The sequence below is a fragment of the Peromyscus californicus genome, unplaced genomic scaffold (genome assembly GCF_007827085.1).
Source record: "Peromyscus californicus insignis strain IS unplaced genomic scaffold, ASM782708v3 Scaffold_8__1_contigs__length_139910024, whole genome shotgun sequence".
NCBI classification, from domain to species: Eukaryota; Metazoa; Chordata; class Mammalia; order Rodentia; family Cricetidae; genus Peromyscus; species Peromyscus californicus.
The window spans coordinates 36,651,894-36,673,193 of NW_026294606.1; the positions used below are offsets into that span (position 1 = coordinate 36,651,894).

At 36.9% G+C, this 21,300-nt stretch overlaps 1 protein-coding gene across 2 annotated transcripts; it reads right to left on the bottom strand.

Moving 5' to 3' along the window:
* Positions 1–6,609: 6,609 nt before the first annotated feature.
* Positions 6,610–20,776, bottom strand: LOC128102970 (prolactin-3D4-like). Of its 2 annotated transcripts, XM_052726964.1 has the most exons (6): positions 20,762–20,776; positions 14,097–14,109; positions 11,087–11,244; positions 9,618–9,725; positions 7,594–7,773; positions 6,610–6,801 (listed from the first exon to the last, which is right to left on the bottom strand). In XM_052726964.1, the coding sequence occupies exons 1-6, from the start codon at positions 20,774–20,776 to the stop codon at positions 6,610–6,612; spliced, it is 666 nt and encodes a 221-aa protein (XP_052582924.1). The 2 variants fall into 2 exon arrangements, with proteins under 2 accessions (XP_052582924.1, XP_052582925.1); XM_052726965.1 differs by lacking the exons at positions 14,097–14,109; positions 20,762–20,776 and having other exon boundaries at positions 11,087–11,251.
* Positions 20,777–21,300: the final 524 nt, after the last annotated feature.

The following is a 21,300-nucleotide window of genomic DNA, read 5'->3' on the forward strand; positions in this document are numbered from 1 at the left end:
AGAAAGAAGAAGAAAAAGACAATTACTAGTTTTAAATACTTTACATTGGATTGGATTGTTTTATATTGTATACAAATTATATATATTGAAATTGATATTGTTAGAAAATGCTATATGTATATTTCTAATTGTACTTATACCGTTCATTTAACAATGCAATTTTCTGATCCTTGAATGTTATTATTACCAACTATTAGGATATAAAGAAATGAAAGTTAGTAGTTAGACATTACAATAGAACTTGTAGTCATATTAGATATGTTTTAAAAATTGAGCAGATATATTTTAGACAGGTTATCTTCAAACCCTTCAGAGAACTACAGAATATGGCATTTAAAATGTTTTAATAACTTAGAATTTTTTTCTTTTTTGTTATGACTATGAGACATGTCGGCTCCTGGCAGTACTAATCTACTTCAAAGAAAATATGGGCATTGAAGAAACTGCATATGGATGTTAGCTTTCATTGTCGCAAAAGTTAGCCACTGGACAACAAAGTATCCTTGAATCAACTGCTGACAAAATGGACAGACAGGACATGAAACAAAGGACTACTGATTCTTGCCAAAACAAGTGTGGTTATGGCTTTATCAAAAGGCATCTTCTGAGGCCAGGACAATATGGCACCATCCCTGAAGTGGCCTTCGCAATTTGGAAAAGGTACAGTGCCCTTTTCTTCGAAGGCAGCTGAACAGGCAGTGGGCCGATGGCTTCTGATGTGCAATGGAGCAGCAGCTGAAACAGTTATTCTTGAAGAGTAACTAAGCTCACGCCTCTCAATAGTAGACTGGCATTTCATAGAGGGATGTGGAGAAGAACGGGATGCTGAGATGAAGCCATATATACACAGCCAAGAAGAATGGACAGTTGAATTAAAAACCATCAACAATTTCCAGAATTTAAAATCCTGAATCATGACATGACACTAGTGGAATTCAGGTGTTTCTGGTACGTGGACTGCTCTCACCCAATGTGAGGTTGAACTGTTGACCTTGTGTACATCCTACTTCACAAATGAGTCTGTCAGATACACTAAGCCTATAGGCTGAAGATGATGCCCCAGCACTGCGGAGAAACCTCAGGTGACTGTCCAGGGAGCTGGCTGTTTCTGTCAACTCACAAATTTTTTGGAAGTTGCTTGCAAGCACTTTCTGTTTTTATTTTTGTTAGCTAATATTATTTCCTTCTTGGGTCTCTGAGGGAGTTGAAGATTAGTTAGTTATAGTTGAAGGTTAGTTAGTTATAGTTGAAGATTAATTAGGATAGAAAGTGAATTAGAAACATTTTGGACTTAACAAAATAGGATAGATAATGAAATTATTTTCTCTGAATTTGTCAAATACAAATGGCCTAGACATTGTTTAGACATTTATTACTTGTATATATTGTATATAGTTATTGTACTTTTGTATATAGTTTTTCTTTTGTTAGTTATAACCTTTTTCTTTTTTTCCTTTTTATTAAAATAGAAAAGGGGAAATGTAGTGGTATTTTACTTATACTGAAATGTGATTTTAATTGTATGTTAATAAATAAAGTTGCCTGGGGGTCAGAGCTATTAGAGCCATAGTAAGTGCGTGGCAGCGGTGGCACACACCTTTAATCTCAATACCATAGAGGACCTGGAGGGCTGCACATGCAGGCAGTGATGAGGCAGTCATGTGTTTGGGTTTACAACCAATGAGAAGGCAGAACAGCTAGACTATATAAAGACATACACACAGGAAGTAGATCCCTTTCGGAGAGCTCTCTTGACTGAAGAGGATCGCTGAAGCAGGAAGAATGAGGCTCTTAGCTCTGACCTCTTGGCTTTCTTCTCTGAATTGGCTCTGTGTTTCTTATTTAATAAGACGGTTGGTTACATCTACAACCCAAGACATGTAAACACCCTGGATGCAAATCAACATGTGTGTGAATATTGAAAACTAGGCATGTTTAGAGAGTATAATTTTCTTTCTTTCCTTTTTCATTCTTTTCTCATATAATATTCCAACAGCAGTTTCCCCCCCCCTCCACTCCTCCCAGTCTTCTTGCCACCTCCACTGTCCCCAGATGCATTGCTCCTCTGGTTGCCTTCAGGAAAGAGCAGGCCTCCCAGGAATCTCAGCCAAAACAACATAAGAAGATGTAGTAAGACTAGCCACAAATACTCAGATCAAGGCTGGAAGAGTCAACTCAATAAGAGGAAAAGGATCCTGAGAGCAAGCAAATGAGTCAGAGAAAGCCCCACAGTCACTTTTAGGAGTTCCACAAAAACCTCAACCTAAGTAATTATAGCATGTATGCAGAGGACTGAATGCAGACCTGTGCAGGCTCCTCGATCATCCCTGCAGGCTCAGTGTGCCCTTCTGGACCCTTCTTAGTTGACTATGTGGGCCATGTTCTGATGTCTTTGACCCCTCTGACTGCTACTATCCATCCTCCCTATCTTCCATGGGATTGCTTGACCTCTGCCTAATGTTTGGTTATGGGTCATTGCATCTGCTCCCATTAGCTATAGGAGGAAGCCATTTTGTTGATGATTAGGGTAGGCACAAATCTATGAATACAGCAGAATATTATTAGGGATCATCTCCTTTACTTTTTAATTTGATTCTATTTACTTTTGCCAGTCCTCTTTGGGTCTACTCTAGGTCTCCAGCTTCAGGATCTTGGACATCCAGACAGTGATGCACATGGGCTTTCTCTCACATTGTCAGCCTCAAGTTAGACCAGTCATTGGTTTGTCACTCCCACAAGTTCTGATCCATCATTGCCCCAGCACAACTTGCAGTCAGGAGAGTTGTAGGTTGAAGATTTGATGACTAGCTTGGTATCTCAGTCCCACCATTAGAAGACTTGCCTAGTTAGAAAAGATGGCAGGTTCAGGCTCCACATTCTTCATTGCTAGAAGTCCTTGCTAAGACTGCCCTCATAGATATCAGGAACTTTGCACTACACTAGGTTTCCACATCATCGCCCAAATCAGGTTGGTGTGGAGGGGACAGGGAGAGAGAGTATGGGGAGAGATGACCTGAATTGGGGCACAATGTAATCTTATCTAGCAGTTTAGAAAAATAAAATTTGCAGGTAAATGAATGGAGCTAGAAACAACATCTTTTAATGAGTTAACCCTGATCCAGAAACACAAACATTTCATTTCTCTCATTTGTGAATATTAGTTTTGAATCTTCAGATTTGTGTATCTTATTTGTGTTATGTGGCACTATTCCTAGGGATACTTGAATAGACATCTATTCACCAATGACAGACTAAAGTAGGGACAGCACCAAAGTCCAACTTGGTGAGTGAGTGAGTTTCACTGTGGCTACCTATAGGAATCTGTATGAAGTGATGCTTACAGGAGCAGAAATGAGTCAAAGAACAAACCGCCATAACCAATCCTGGCATGTATGACTTTTCACATAAGCTGAAACAATGAAGCATACTATCCAACCTTCATGTAGCTCAATGGGTTGGAGTGTATCCTCTTCAGAATTCACACTTTGTCTGAGCTCTTCACAAAGTTCAGCTTGTCTATGACTATTACATGTAGCCTGGCTCCTCTCTGCTTATTTCAAGTAGCTTGACTAATCTGTCTTCCATAGACAGTTTTGCTTCCCAGCATATATACTCTTGTGGATGGAGGTACTTAGGGAATATGCTCAATTTCATGGAAATTCTGAAGCTAATTGAGTTATATACTTCCTGTAATAATATGCTTCCCTGTGAGACAGAAAGTTTACCTTCCATTGAACATTCCTTTCTTTTACTTCCCTGTAAATATCCCTTGTTTCAATTGGCTTCCTTGCAAGATACAAACTTTTAACCTTGGAAGAAACTGCTACAAGACAATTTTAAATACTCACATATGTCCAAAAATTAATAACAGTCCCTGGACAGCTGGGAGTGGTTTCTTTCAAGGGAAAGTAGTTAAAATGCAGATATATGATAGAGTTAAGGAAATAATGGAACAAGAAATGTTAAACGATTTGAGGGATTATAGGACAGGACAGAAAAAGAAATACAGGTAGAGATAACTAACACTAAAGGCTTTCAGAAAAAGTAATGTGAAAAATCTTAATATAGAAGTTTCCTCAAATATAAGCATATGCATATATTTTAAAAACCCAATGGAATTATCCTACAGTGGGACAACAATATCCATATTAGACAATACAAGCAAACAAGTAAAAGACCCCTTGTTAGGAATGGGTCACTTCTATCAAAATTGTTGGCTAATGAGAGGCCTCATAGACTGTCAAACAATATAGGTTAATGTCATTGCTCTGGGTTACCCTCTAGAACATGATGATTCAACCCTATCATTGAAGACTGCTATACTGAGCCATAGTAAAGTCTTCTGAGTATGTTGGGTTATTATTTACTAACCTAAGAATATTTTTGGTAATTTCTGGCAAATAGAATAATAAAATACAGGAAAAGAAAGTTCATGAATATTTACACCAAGCTTTATTTATCTCAATGTCTTCTTCTGCATTTTCCATCACTCAGTTATTCTAGTCTTCAGTTTCTTGGTCTCTTTTAATCTTTGCTTCTTTTATCCTAAAGATGTGGCTAGTGATGTTCCTGCTATCCTGTTTCTTTCCTTTTAGCCAAGCTGACTTTCTTTCATTGACTTTTTTGTATAATTACTCCATGATATCTCAAATTTTGCCTGGACTCATACCTTGTCTACCAACTTCACAGGTTCCCAAACCCCAAAACTGGATTAATTTTATTTTATTTTCCACATCTAAAGTATTTCTTTCGGTCTTTAAATTGCCTTCAATACTTACATTGGCATCCATCGTCCTTTACCACATAACAATGATTTTTCCTGCTGAAATTATGAATCCTCAATTAAAAACCAGGTTTTTCCTGGGATTACCCTGGAGTAATGTGTATACCATAACATCATAGGAGATTACTAGTACCCATTTAGAGGAAACATAATTTATACTTATTTACTACTTCTCTAACGTGCTGTATTTGTGACTATCTCAGAGTTTTGGACATAATCAGAATAGTTATATCATAGAATACTCAAGAAGAATTGTTAGATGTGAAATCTTCCTATTTGTCAGTGTTCCATCATGCTTTCACGTGTCCAGCTCTAAACCATCAGCATCTTGAAACTCTGCTTTCATACTCTCATCTTCATTTGCCACTGAAATTCTACTGATTTGTTTTGACTGAGTGCAACAGCCATTATATTGATCTTAGTATAACATTTGTTTATTTAGAAATTTATTTCACACAGCCATCCTGGTGTGAAAGTGAGTAACTGCTAATTCTCAAATATCTTTTCTGCTTTCCCTTTGGTATCCCTACATATTACTTATGCTTTCTCTTAATCCTGCTTGAAAACTTCAGACTCCAATTTGAATATCACCACTGAGAAACATGTCACCACGTCCTCTGGCCTGTTGCACTGTGTCTATAAATGTGGGAAAGACTTGCTTGTTTTATATATATTGAGACAGGGTTTCTCTGTGTAGTTTTGGAGCCTATCCTGGATCTCACTCTGTAGCCCAGGCTGGCCTCCAACTCACAGAGATCTGCCTGGCTCTGCCTCCCAAGTGCTGAGATTAAAGGCGTGCGCCACCACCCCCTGGTGTTTTATATTTTCATTTTTAAAGTAGTAAAGTAGTCTCAGATTCTGAGCTGCATAAACGGGAAATTCAGGTTCTTTTCTAAGGTGGTCCTTAGAGTGACTAAGGTGGCAGATGGGCACTAGAGAAATATAAATCTGTTTCACTCTTCCTTCTTACTACATTTTTGAATGTTTAAATTAATTTTGTAACATGAATTTCAAATTGGTCTTATTAATAAAAAACCCAGTGCCAGAAATTGGGGTAAATTCTGAAAGATCAGAGAGACAGAAAAAGCCACAACCAACCTCACCTCGTCAACTCTTCAGCTGATCTTGTTTCCACAAATCCTTAGACTGAAAGATTCTGAGTTATCACCCCTGAGGGCCTCAGTTGAACTGCTTAAAAGGCCTCTAGTTCCTGGTCCTCATGCCTTATATACCTTTCTGCTTCCTGCCATCACTTCCTGGAATTAAAGGCAAATATACCTTTCTCTGCTCAGACATCACTTCCTTCCTAGTGAAGGCATTAAAGGCATTTGTGCTTCCCAAATACTTGGTAGCAAAGGCATTAGATCTCAAGTGTTGGGATTAAAGGTGTGTGCCACCATGCCTGGTTCTGTCCAGAGTGTAGCCTTGAACTCACAGAGATCCAGACAGATCACTGCCTCCCAAGTGATAGGATTAAAGGCGTCTGTACCACCACTGTGTGGCTCCTATGTCTAATCTAGTTGCTGTTCTGCTCTCTGATTCCCAGATAAGTTTTATTGGGGTGCACAATATATCAACCACACTTGTCAAAATTCAGATTTTTACATGCACATCACAAAAGCCTGGATCCTTATTATATTAAATGAAACAAAAGACACTTAGAATTTCATGTTAAATCTGTTGTTTCTAAAGAAATAGATTTTATTGTATAAAAGTGATCCATTATAGCCATGCATGCACTGAGAGGAAATAAAAGCACTACAGTCCTTGTTTAAAAAAGCTCATGTCAGCAGGACACTGCAGGGTTGTGCAGTCTGCACTCATTCTTAAAAACACTCATTTTTAAAGACCTCTCGGCACCTCAGGAGCTTGAGGAAAGCGTCAATCTTATGAGTATCCCTTCTCAGGCAGCGGAACAGGGTATAAAAGGCAAAAAGGTGAGTATCTTCGTCAGATGATTGCAAGTCTGCCAGTCCAGACCAGACAGGATAGGCATCTTTTTCAACTTCATTCTGTCTCTAAACATCAAATGGACAGATGTTAGTCACATTATCCCCTCATAGGTCTCTCTTTCTCTTTCTCTCTCTCTCTCTCTCTCTCTCTCTCTCTCTCTCTCTCTCTCTCCCCTGTGTGTGTGTGTGTGTGTGTGTGTGTGTGTGTGTGTGTGTGTGTGTGTGTGTGTGATAGACATGATTTGGATGTCAGTGGTCAATTTTGGGTAAAGTTCCTGCAGTGAAGTCTACTTTGATTTTTGAGAAATCTGCTCTTACTTTTACCTGCAACTCATGGCTAATCTCATACACAAGCAGATAGATAGTGAACCAGGAGGCACTATTTGAATGTAAATATGGAATTAACTATAAAAGACAATGAAAGGCTAGTATCAGTACTTTCACTTTGGGGAGTTTTACATGTTCTCAGTACTTTCCCTGATGTGTCCTTCATACCATATTAGTTCTGGTAGAGTGTCCTGATCCTTTCCTTCCTTTCAGATAAATCCATTCTACATTGTATACACTCTATTGAATCCTTGAACATGAGCAGTATATTTCACTTAACATATTGTGTGCAGGCAATCCAGGCAGTGACTGTTATATGATCAACTGCACATTAGTCTGTAGTGTCCACCCCATCCAGGAAAGCCACTGTCGAAATGACTATGAGTCACAGAACTATTTCCTACAGAGATCACTGTTCTAAGGACTTATTAATTGACCTTGTATTTGAGAATTTCAAAATTCTTGTTGAGTTCCATAGTTCACAAACTTTATACATAGGATTGACAAAAGACACATGTTGAAACAGCTTACCCTACTGAGTATGGTCTTCATTCCTTCCTGAAGCACATGGGTTTTGTCCTTCACAGCATTGGCTGTTTTCATCATTATATCAGAAGCCCCAGGGAGGGTGGGCACTGCAGAAATCAGGTGTTTCATCGGTTCTTCCCAGGCATGGGAAATATTGATCAATGTTTTCAGAAGGTCTTCAGTCTAGGAAAACATCATTAGATATCAGCTTAAACTAAGTGACATACAGCTGTGTTGATAGATACTTGTGTTTTTTTTTCACAAGGGAGGCAAACTACAGTGTATTTTTATTAGTAGTAATGTATGTTAATGACTTCAAAATACTTAAGTATTACCTGAAAATAAAATTTCAGCTACTGAATTCTACTTTGCTAAATCAAACAAATTGGGTCTTAATAATTTTGACTGTTCAAAATGATCATATTTCATTTTTCATTTACGTTCTACCATTTGTCCTAGGTGTTTGAACTGTTCTATTTGATTGCTTGCCCTACCTATGTGAAAATTAGGTTTACAGGGCTCAGGAGTTGTCCAAAATAAGACTCATATTACATTGATGCCAATAATCTCAGGAGTTAATGCTTCAAATCATTTCTATACTACTGAATCATATTGGTCTCTCATATACTTCCTTAAGATATTTATATTATGGTAGAGTATTATAACAGGTGACTTCAGACAAAATGCTTTCCAAAATCCTACTTTTTCTTTTATCTGCATAATTCCTGCTACCCTTGATTCTAGAGGAGTTGCATAAATATTGACATATACACAAGAAAAATTATTATAAAGAATTGCTTTAATTCCAGGCATTGGTAGAAATCAGAATGGAATTTTGGCCTGTAATTGTTAGTACAATGCCAGAGTCATACAAAATAAATTCTTTAGTTAGCTATTTACTGTGATGTTTATAAGGAATCTTACTGTCTATGGAAATAAATAATAGAGAGTAATTCAAATATAATCTAAATAAAATGTTTATGAATAAATGGAGACACCAGTGGTGATAACCAACATATTCATAGTAGCTTTAGACAAAAGGATTAAGAATGATTGCATGACATGAAAGATGTTTAGTGTAAATTCTTACTTAATATGCAAGGGAAATGACTTCTATGTACTGTTTGGAACCACAGTTCATTGTCTTCTAAAAAGTACTATTATCAGAGACTATTTTTCAAAATTAAATATTTCAGTGTCAACAGTGTGCTATTCCCATTGTGTAGAATAGTAATCTGTATAAATATTTTGTTTTGTTGCTTTTTTCTTTATGATGACCTTATTTTATTCATGAGAATATCTTGTATATGAGTTATTTGTGTTGGTAATACCAGCATGACTGGAGAATAGATTATGTCTGTGAAATTGCTATACATATTAATTTTATATAAATAAAACTGATGTTTATGACAAGTAGCCAGAGTGAAGAGATCATAACATATATACATTAGATCTTCAGAGTTATGTAGATGTCTTCAAAACAGAAGTCACCCAGAGGAACATGATATAGTTTAGAGAAGAGTCCTTTGTTCAGTTAAGATGTAGGTAGGAGAAGGCAGATCAGTCAGGGAAGACTGCATAAATTAGGATGGAACAGAAATAGTTCCAGGAGAGTTTAGAAAAATAAAAAGAAAGGACACACTGCTTATTTTTTTAACTTGATGCCAGAGGAGGATCCTTTAGTGTTATGTTACAAGCACAAAGGGATTTGCATTTACTCTATATGTGTATTTATATATTAAAAATGAGTTTCCAGTTCAGATCAAAACTTTCCTGGAAAAAGCAGGTGTTGGTAAAAACAGTTTTCTATGATGACAATTACAATTCTGGGACAATATGATTTGGCAGGCATTGTAGTTAGTGCTAAGGCTATCAGCTCTATGACGTGATTGTTCTCTGACAGCCGCATCGTTTTTGATCTGCTGGATCAGAAATTTCCACACCTCTTGTTGGCTTAGTGATCACACACAGCACAGTTACCTTTGTATAGCATAACTTGTTTCATAAAAAACAGGGAGGAAACCTACTTTTGTTTCATGGGCTTCTTCTCGAGACTCTGGAGTGTGGATGGAAGCAGTGTGGCATAGGCTGGGCATTCTGGTCTTGTACCAACTGCTCTTGAAATATTTCATGTCCTGGATGAAATTACATGATTTAGTTAACTGTGGATTCAGAACTGAGTAGAAACTAACATTGTATGTTTGATAAACCCTACATTTTTGATATTTAAGAACAAAAATTGAAACAGTAGAACGATGGAATCACCATCTGCCTACCCTTCATGCCCTTCTGCATGAAATCTACTCAACTGTCCCCTCAATCTCTTCCCCTCTTTTCTGCTCCCTTGTATTGTACTTGCTAATGTTATTGTTTGGAAAGAAAGCACTAAGATGTACCCAAACTTGTAATTACTTACATCTTTAAGTATCACTTTTTCTAGATTGAGTGTCATAGAAATAATTATTTTTCAATGGCACAAACCTTTTTTTTTAATATAAGCACTTTTCATTTATAACTTGTTCTCAAATATCAACAAGCATCAACAAGATAAAAATGTTCATGATAAATGTAGGCTTCACAAATATTATTACAATCAATAATTAACCATTAAATTCTAGTTGCATTTTAAGGAAATAGCACAGAATGAAGTAAGAATTCACATAAATATTCAAAGTTTCTGTGCTAATGATATGGAGGATGTACTTGCATAAGATATTTCTTAAGAAAATACAAATCACTTAATTCTAACTATCAACGAATTTAAAAGAGATAAGTGTTCTTAGAAATGTTGTGCAGTTAGAAGATTAGAGGAAGAATGAGAGGTATGAGAAAACTAGTATGGGAAAACAACAACGGTAATGTATATTCCCTATAAATGTAACAATATATAATCCATATGCTCAATATTCAATGGACATTTGCTTTGCTGTTTCCTCACTGACAGGCCCAGACAGATGAGTTAAATCCCTGGGGGAGAGGGAATATAGTTTGTGTCTAAAGTAACCCTTCAATTTCACTAAGACATCCATTGCTAAAAATGATAACCCGAGATTGTTTGCATTTATGAGTTTATCTGTAACTATGTTGTTTTATTATGTTTTTCGTTGTTTACATGATTTCAATTTGCTTAAATTTATTTCTCTCCACCCAACTAACTTCAGTTCTCCTGTACTAGTTATCTTCAGATCAGTCAGTAAGGACTGTTCATGAATACAGAACGCCTGGATACGTGACCAGGAAATCAAAATTCCAACTAAGAAGTTCAAAGTTGTTATTGTTAAAGTCAGTAAAGGAAAATTTGAAATATCATTGAATTCTTTTTGAGATTTTATGAAACTTCATATTTTGCCCTTTATACATTTTGCTATATGATTCTTTCTATTACCTATAAATTGAATTATTTGGAATTGGATACATGACTCACTCCAATTTAATCAGTGATTAGCTATGTGAAGGTACTTTTAGAAAAGAATCCAGAGGCAAGGACATTACTTACAAATTCATGGTATAAATCTGCAGCCAGGAAATATGTGTTATGAGACTGATCAACCACTCGATAATACAGGTCTTCAGTGGACACAAAGTCATTTGGTTTGGAGGCCACATGCTCCCAAAGGAGCAGATTTGACACCATCAGCAACATACATACCCCTGCTGTCAGAGAAATGGCAATGAGGTGATCTACACAAATCAGGTTACAACAGTTAAACAAGCTGGGAATGTGTTCTGAGGGCCCTCTGCTATGTGATTTGGGTTGATATACCTTACTAGAGCATTCACCTTTTCAACTGGTAAAATACAGAGATAGCTACATTTTTCCAGTAAAAGTTTGACATGTGGGAGACTTTTCACAGTTTACATTTGCTCCAAAAGAGTTTCTCAAGTTTGCAAACACATGGAGTTTGATTAACCATGAACCACAGTCTTCAAGTCATTATCTGCACATATTTGAAATTCTAGAGAATTTATGTTGTCTTTTATTTTATTAAATACATTATTATTGTAACTAATTCATTTTCCTTGTACATATCACTTAAGACTGGGGTGATTTGATAGTTTATTCAGATTGATATATGTGAGCAGTTATCCAAGCTGGGCACACAAATTAATTATTACTTCCTATTTTTGTGCTTGAAGCAATTGGACTACATCTTTAATATTGTGTTTTCAAAATACCATAATTTCTCTATAATGCAAATTGAACACTTTGAGTTCTAAGATTATGATTATGATTATTGTTATCTTTTTTTTCAAAACATGGTTTCTTTGAGTTGTTTTGTTGCCTATCGTGGACCTCGCTCTGTAGACAAGGCTAGCCTGGAACTCGCAGAGATCTGTCTGGCTCTGCCTCTGAGTGCTGTGTTTAAAAGCATGCACCACAGCCACCCAGCTCTGTTGTACTATCTTTTGTTCTAGACTGTGCCTTTTTTTTTTTTTTTTTTGGTTTTTCGAGACAGGGTTTCTCTGTGTAGCTTTGCGCCTTTCCTGGAACTCACTTGGTAGCCCAGGCTGGCCTCGAACTCACAGAGATCCGCCTGGCTCTGCCTCCCGAGTGCTGGGATTAAAGGCGTGCGCCACCACCGCCCGGCCTAGACTGTGACTTTTAAAATGGAAGATGTTATACATCTAATGGCTCTTAAGTATCAGTAACAATGTTCCATTTTACCCTCCTGCTAATAAAGTCAACACAATATAACTCTGAGAATTGCCTGTGTCTGTAACACAAGAAAGTTCCTATTGAAAAACCTGAGCTCAAACTTAATCAAGCAACTAGAATATAGAGAGTTCTTTCAGATCTGTGGACTTCTCTCTAGATTAAGCATGATCAAATATCAGTTCCCTCCAAAATTCAGAGCAGACCACAACAAAAATAACTACTCTAAAAACAGTCTTTGTGAAATATACACAAAGGATTACTTAGACTCTAAGAAGTATCCAGTGAATGGCTACTTACCAGAGCTTGGTAAAGTGAAAGCAAGCGGCATCTTTGAGACGATCCACCACAGTATGATCTTCAACTCGGGAAAGCTGCTTCACCTGAGTGCTGCCTTCAGTCAACTTTCCACCTCCCATATATACCACCAGATTGTAGCCAAAGCCAGACCGAGCTGGGGGCCAGATTGAATCAACATCTATAGATCAGTGACATTCTTCCCTTAGGGTTTGTTAACATCCTCTTTATATTTACCACAGTTATATGTCAATATGTGTCACACTGCTTTTCCCCCATAAGTTCTATAGAATGCAAGTCATCCTCCAAATCAGAAAGACCATATCTGTTCATTCATTACTCATTTTCAGGTAAGCAGGAGAAAAGATTTATTCCGCAATTCTCTTCCCCAGTTAAATATCTTATATTTCTGTCATGTCTTCTGCAATGTGCCCTAGTGTTTCTGGTGATGATAAATGGTTTCCATAATCTACCCTATCTCCACATAAGTCAACCATTAACACTGTAAAATATTTATCTCAATAAACTCAGTAATAGTTCCAGTAATCAACAGGTCTAAACACAAATGTTTAGAAGGCATTTTGTCAAGAACTTCATACCCATTGATGAAAAGTCTACTTATAAATGCAGATCATGACATTTTTAGTCACCTTATTTTTGCTGTCTTAAAATATAACATATTGATTGCTTTATGTGTCTTGAGACTTAGAACATAGCCGATAATTGTTGGTTGAAATGGCAAGTGCTGTGCCATGGTTTTCCTACTTACTACACTCTATCAATGTTGCTGATGGCTGTATCATGTCACTGAATTATAGCAATTTTAGGCAACTATCCTGAATTTCCTACATAGTGACCAGGATCACCATGAAAGGTATTCCAAGTTGTAATAGATCCTATATCATAGAAGCTCAAAAATTTGATTTTTCCTGATCAAAATATTCAATTTCTTTAGCAATAGGACTAACTGTATATTTCTGATGTGCAAATAACAATAGAGGCAGCAGCGTGGATAAAGTTATGGTATCATGTACCTCATGGAAAAATATCTAGAGAAGAAACCAACTTTGACACTGAAAGTTCAATTAACATATATATATATATATATATATGTATATATATATATATATATATATATATATATGGCATTTCTCTTTCTGGGCCTGGTGAGCCCCTTGTATAATTTTACTTTCACTAATGTGTTCATTGCTTTTCAAGATGATTTACAGTCATTCAGAGCATAGGTCTATTTCTTGGAACAGTTAGAAATGGTGCACAGTTTTGAGTTAATGCAAAATGTTATTGACATTGAGAATCTGTAAGAATATAAATAAAATTATAACAAGTTCTACTGGAGTATGAAAAAACACCTATGTTTATCAACTATTAAGGGACAAAGTTGATTATGTGAGAATGTACAGGAGAAACTGTTCCAGCTATCTATAATCTACCATCATTTTGGCTCATCTTGGAATTTTGAATTTTCCTGTCCCTCAAAATTTAAGAGAGAATTTGAGGGGATACTTAGGTACATTTCAGGGTCAAGTAGGACCACATCCTTCTAGGTTCTACTACTTTCTCTTCACCCTCATGCTCCATTAAGTGCTGAGACATAAACTGCAGAAGTCTGGTGACTACAGCCTGTTTATTGATGAAATATTTTTACTTAGAGGGCCCAAGAATGACTTTAAAATTTCCATCTTAACATCTCCCTTTACTTACAACAACATACATTTGCCTATAAATCACCCTGAAGTAATCCTCTATATTATATAAACATAAATCAACATAACACATTTCCTTTCATACTCTTTTTATAAGTTTTCTTTTTTTTGGGGGGGCATTTAAAGACAGGGTTTCTCTGTGTAGCTTTGTGTCTTTCCTGTAGACACACTACTCACTACTACTGGCTGCTCACTCTGTAGCCCATACAGAACTCATACCTGCCTCTACCTCCCCTGTGCTGGGATTAAAGGCATGTGCCACCACTGCCCAGCCCATTTCATATTCTTAATATAAGAAAGATATTCTCACAGTATACTGTTTTACCTTAGTACCTTTTCTTGACCTCAAGTCACTCTTGTGCCATTTACATTCCAAGGACAGATTTTTTTCTCTACAGCCCATTTTGATTGCTTAAATACTTGGATCATCCATAACCTCTCTATAGTAATCACCATCCTCTGGTTTATTTCTGATATCTGATTATATTCTAACCAAAGTGAATGTGCCCTACTCTTTGGCTATCAAACTATTGCTTTTTTCCACTGACACATTATAATGTATCCGTTAGTTATGTAGCAGTTTGACTCAGTAGCAATCCCCAAAAGGATGAGAAGTTCCTATCCTCTGTCTAACCAGATTATAACTCTGCAGATCAATGGTATTTAAATTTCTTATATCCTACAAATGGTTTTCTGCATCAGAACAGGAACAATGTGGGGGTCACATAACCTTCAAGGTAGTCACAATTTCTCAGCATCACAGTCAGACTTTGATATGATCTTAACTGTGTCCTAAATAGTTTCAGAATTTATAGGACCTCCCCAGGCATGGGAGGAAAGAGAAATTTACCTTTTGCCCTTTCTCCCAGTTCAGGCAGAAGGTAAAGAAGAAAATCAAGGTCATTTTCATGTACTAATTCTTTTTTATTTAATTTCTGATGAAATTAGAGAAACTGATATTTTTAGTTTAAGGATCCCCTGCACATAGACAGCTTTGCTCACCATCAGGACAGTTAATGACCAACTATCACTGTGGTCATTTTCAGGGAATTCTTTAGGGTTAGTAGTTTTGTTTTCTGGTGTTCTGATATAAGACTAAGGCTGTAATTGTTAACATCCATGCACTTTTGTTGAATAGGTACACACACACACACACACACACACCCCCTTTGGTTATGTAGTGCTCTAAGGTGTTTATATATCTTTATGTATGTGTATTTGTTAGTATATGTATGCACTTCTACTGGCCTGTGAATAACCATGGAATCATTCTCAGAAATAGTTAACCTCATTTTTTTAAAAAAATTGCCTTGTTAACCTAAACATCACTAATTAGGATAAACTGAATGGACAGACATCTAGGGACCTTTGAGTGTCTTTCTCCCCAGTGCTAGGATTCAAGTTCATGTCACCATACCAGGTGTCATTATATCTGAGGATCAAATTCAGGTCCTTGTGTTTATAATGTAAAAACATCACAGAGTCTTCTACCTTAGCATGGTGATTTTATATGTATAGAATGCTGGGGTTGCTGAATATCATGATTTAAAGAGTTAAAGAAAATTCCGTCTTGAACTTGATATGTACTTTTTTCTTTTGACAATTTGTAAACAATGTATATTTAATTATTGGTTTGAATATTTGCTTACTGGTTTTTCTTTGTGAATGTTAACTTCTGGTAAAAGAATCTCAGGATTCTACTTTGTCTTTTGTGGTGTTCTAGTGTTTAACATTTTAAATCTTTATTTTCTCATTGTTTTGTCAAAGTTATATAGAATCATCTTACAGAGTATACTTTATGTGGAGTTCTACAAAGTCAAACATCTCTTATTTATCCATTTCCTCTAAAATTAAATTGTTTCGTCTTGGTGAGCAGCTTATTAAGAAAAACAATCATAAAAGGGGCATGAAACCAAATGTCTTCAGAGGGTGTGAAAAATTCCTTTCTTCTCAGAACCTCCTTTAGGTGAGGTAGGAAACAGTTCCACAGCTTCAGGAAGACCCTGAAATTGATCACATTCAGTAGGATTCTCCATAGCAAAATGTATGTCCTGGAAAGACAACAGGGAGATGCTTCCAGACAAGTTGAGCTGACCAAAACACTCCTAGGCCTGCTGTGCTCCATGGAGGAGACAGAGAAGGAGCTGGATGAACTAGGAGCATATCAGACCTATCAGACTGACTGAAAATCAGCTACACCCCTGTGGTTTCATCCATCCTGGACTGAGCTTGGGAGATCTAACTTTCCTTCTGTAACCTTTCACTAGTACTAGTGCATTTAAGCACAATAAGAACACTGGTTTGCCAAATATGGAATTTGATGATACTTTTACTTTGGTCTACCATTGTCACTCTCTCTGGTGTGAGTGAATGTGCTTTCATGTCTCCCTGAGAGGACTAGTATCATGCAATAGTATCTCATATATCTACGACCTAAAGACTGCTACTGCCATTGTCTAAGTGAGGATAATAGATTTGAAATATTAAATTTCAAGAATGTGTGTGTTCTGTGTGTATGTGTCTCTGTGTGTGTCTATGTCTCTATTTCTGTGTCTCTCTGTTGCTCCTTGTCTCTCTCTCTGTCTCTCCTGTGATATTCAGATGTGAATTTAAGGTCTCTCCCTCTATTGATAGTTTATGTTTATGGAAAGTTCTTACAAAAATCTTGTTTCTTGTCTTTTACAGTAAGCTGCTGACATCACATACATGGGTCACAGGATATGAATAAATCCAACCAGTGCTAGCTTGTAATATTGATTCTTATTGGATAAAATTCATACTGTATAAAGTTATGATTCATTATGTGAGAGGAGAAAGTGTTACCAACAGGATTACCCAGGTATCATCAAACCTGTGATCTCCTATATTGACTGGCATGCCATCATATGCTCACTGTAGCAAGAGCAGCATGAATAGTAGGGCATGAGGCATACTCCACATAATAAAAGTCATTTATGCTTTTATTAACCAGGTCAAAATCCCTTGAAACTTCATGTCATATGTCTTAAATGAGAATTTGATGCTATTGTTCTGCTAAAAAAACCATTGTAATTAACTGTCCCATAAGTCCTTTGTTTTATATCAATGATTTGGGAAGATCTCAGTTCATATCAGCAACATTCCTATGTGCTGTATAGTTATTTATTCAGAAATTCGTAACTTTTGAACATTCACAGTGCAAGTTGTCAAAGAATATTCAGCTTCCAGTGGGATAACTATGCAGCAAGACACTATTTTTGAGAAATGTGAGGGCCATTACACATATATTTAAAGAAATTCTTTCTATATTCTTAAGAGCTGCTTATGATCAAACCAGGATAATACTCCATCATCACTTAAAAGGGATCTAATGAAGTACAACTTTCTGAGCTGTTACTTATAGTGATCCCTTCTGGAGAGAGGAGAGTAAATTTTCTGCAGGGATGAAGGTTCTGAGAGACTACCCATGCTCAGGTAGATGATTTAACTCATGACATCTACACACTGTAATAAGGAGATTTCATGGGATCAAATCAGAAGACATGAACGTGGAAGAAAATAGTGAGAGAGCAGATTCAGTAGGAAGTTTGAAGTGAGGATGTGTGATGTGGATTTAATGAGAGCACATTAATTCATGAAAGAAATGATTAAACATTAAAAACTATGCATTTTCATGGCTGTTGCTTCACATTTCTTATGAAATTATAAAACTGCTTCAGCAGGTTCTCTACACCTGAGTTTGAAACAACTAAAAATTAATTGATTTTCCTTTATTAAAAAATGGGAGAAAATACTTACATTCATTTTCTTAATGTAGATAAAAACTATATTTGGAATTAAAGTTTACAGCCACAGTATAACTAGAATAAGAGTTTACTAAATAGAACCAACTCATTTTTCTTATTTATTTTTATATGAAAATCCTTTTTATTATAAAAGAAATCCATAAAAATGGGACCTGAAACACAGAGAATAATCTCTAAAGAAATGGTTTCTCTATTAAATTCTCAATTATATCTGGTGAGATTTGCTCTGTGGCCAAGTATGTGGTCATTTTTAGAGAAGGTTCCATGGGGTGCTGAGAAGAAGGTATATTCTTTTTTGTTAGGATGGAATGTTCTGTAGATATCGATTAAGTCCATTTGAGTCATGACATCAGTTAAGTCCTTTATTTCTCTGTTAAGTTTCAATTTGGGAGATCTGTCCAGTGGTGAAAGTGGGGTGTTGAAGTCTCCCACTATTAATGTGTGCGGTTTTATATGTGGTTTAAGCTTTAGTAATGTTTCTTTTACATATGTGGGTGCCCTCGTGTTTGGGGCATAAATGTTCAGAATTGAAACTTCATTGTGGTGGATCTTTCCTGTGATGAGTATGTAATGCCCTTCTTGATCTCTTTTGATTGATTTTAGTTTGAAGTCTATTTTGCTGGATATCAGGATGGCTACACCCGCTTGTTTCTTAAGACCGTTTGATTGGAAAGTCTTTTCCCAGCCTTTTATTCTTAGGTAGTGTCTATCTTCAAATTGGAGATGTGTTTCTTCTATGCAGCAGAAAGATGGGTCCTGCTTTCATTTCCATTCTGTAAGCCTATGTCTTTTTATAGGTGAATTAAGTCCATTGATATTAAGGGATATTAATGACCAGTGATTGTTCATTCCTGTTATTTTTTGGTGGTAGTGTGTGTGTACTTATCTTCTTTGGGGTTTACTGCTGTGGCTTTATCTATTGCCTGTGTTTTCAAGGGTGTATCTGACATCCTTAGGTTGGAATTTTCCTTCTAGTGCTTTCTGTAGGGCTGGGTTTGTGGATACGTATTGTTTAATTCTGGCTTTGCCTTGGAATGTCTTGTTCACTCTGTCTATGATGATTGAAAGTTTTGCTGGGTATATTAGTCTAGGCTGGCACCCATGGTCTCTTAGTGTCTGCATAACATCTGTCCAGGTCCTTCTGGCTTTCAAAGTCTCCATTGAGAAATCAGGTGTTATTCTGATGGGTTTTCCTTTATAAGTCACTTGGCCTTTTTCCTTAGCTGCTCTTAGTATTCTTTCTTTATTCTGTACGTTTAGTTGTTTAACTATTATGTGGCGAGTGGACTTTTTTGCGGGGTCTAGTCTGTTTGGTGTTCTATAGGCTTCTTGTATCTTCATAGGCATTTCCTTCTTTAAGTTGGGAAAGTTTTCTTCTATGATCTTGTTGAATATATTTTCTGTGCCTTTGAGTTGGTATTCTTCTCCTTCTTCTATCCCTATTATTCATAGGTTTGGTCTTTCCATGGTGTCCCAAATTTCTTGGACATTTTGGTTCATGACTTTGTTGGCTCTAGTGTTTTCTTTGACTGATGAATCTATTTCTTCTACCATATCTTCAACACCAGAAATCCTCTCTTCCATCTCTTATATTCTGTTGGTTATACTTGCATCTGAAGTTCCTGATCGTTTACTCAGATTTTCTATTTCCAGCATTTCCTCTTTTATGTCTTCTTCATTTTTTTCTATTTCCCTTTTCAGGTCTTGGACTGTTTCCTTCATCTGTTTCATTGCTTTTTCATGATTTGCTTTCAGTGCTTTATTGTTTTCTTCCAGGGCTTTATTGCTTTCTTCTACTTTATTTGTCCTTTCCTCTAGTTGTTTACAGTGTTCTTCCCATTTTTTGTTTGTCTTTTCCTCTATATAAGCCTCTACCTTCTTCATGATGTTATTCATAATGCTGTTTTCTTTTGCTTCTTCCAATTTTTGATGTTCAGGTCTAGATGTTGGAAGAGGTCTAGGTTCTGGTGATGCTGTATTGTTCTTCATTTTGTTGTATGTACTTCTGCCTTGACGTCTGCCCATCTCCTTGTGGTTCATTCTTGGTCTTATCAGCGCACTTGGTCCAGACAGAACTGATAGATTCAGGAAGTCTCTCTCTCTTGTCCAGATGGGAGCTCTCTTGTCCAGATGGGAACTCTGGGGCAGGATGAGAGCTCTTGTCCAGAAGGGAAGTCCAGGGCAAGATGGGAGCTCTTGTCCAGACAGGAAGTCTGGGGCAGGATGGGAGCTCTTGTTCAAAAGGGAAGTCCGGGGCAGGATGGGAGCTGGGGGCTGGTCTCTAAGTCTCAGGAAGTGGCTGGGATCTCGGCCTGATGGACATGGGGCTAGGGCATGGAGATTGCAGGGTCTGCCGGGGGTCTTGGTGAAGGGGATCCTTCCTGGGAGGGCTAGAAGGGAACCTGCCCAGTGGCCAGATCCTGGGACCAAGTTAGCAGGTCTTCCCCAGAGTGGCTGGTGCCCAGGGTTGGGGTCTAGGCTGAGCCCGGGCACTCACCTCTGGTCCAGAAGGGAAGTTCATGGCAGGATGGGAGCTGGACATAAGTAGATCATTTTGAGTTGTATTAAATTTTGTTCTGGAAGGTGACATTTACTATGGAAGCTATTAAACAGCTGATGCTTCTTAGATACTAGTAACATTGTACTCTATTTTCCCTCTTAATATACACCAATGCAAAATAACTATAAGCATTGTCATGTGTATGTAAAACAAGGGTGATTTTCATTTGAAAGCCACTGATTTCAGAGTTAATTTAGCAAATACAACCTAAAATGATCTCATCATTATGCTGCCATGTCTCCAGAGGAAGCATGATCAAATAACAGTTTATAGAATTATACAACTGACTGTACCAAAGACAACATGCTCTGAAACAAATATGCTTTGGTATCATTTTCATAGTGGTACAAAGATGAAGGACAATTTTCTGGATTCTGCAAGAGTCAAAGACAGCATCATCTCTGAGAATTCCAGCACAGTCTTGGTTCCAACTCAGTTGTTGTGACATACATTATATGGTTCTGAGACTAAAGGTTGCATATTGACCAAGTTTTTTTACTCAGGCAGCTCAAAAATGGCTGAACAGTTGCCATTTTGGTATCTATCATGACTTACATTAACATGAGATGTATACATTCCACAATGAGCCGACCACCCAATATTATATAAACATGAATCTGCATAACTCATTCCTTTTCAGTATTCTTTTTCTTGAAGGAAATTATTACAATATACTTTAATACCCCCAGA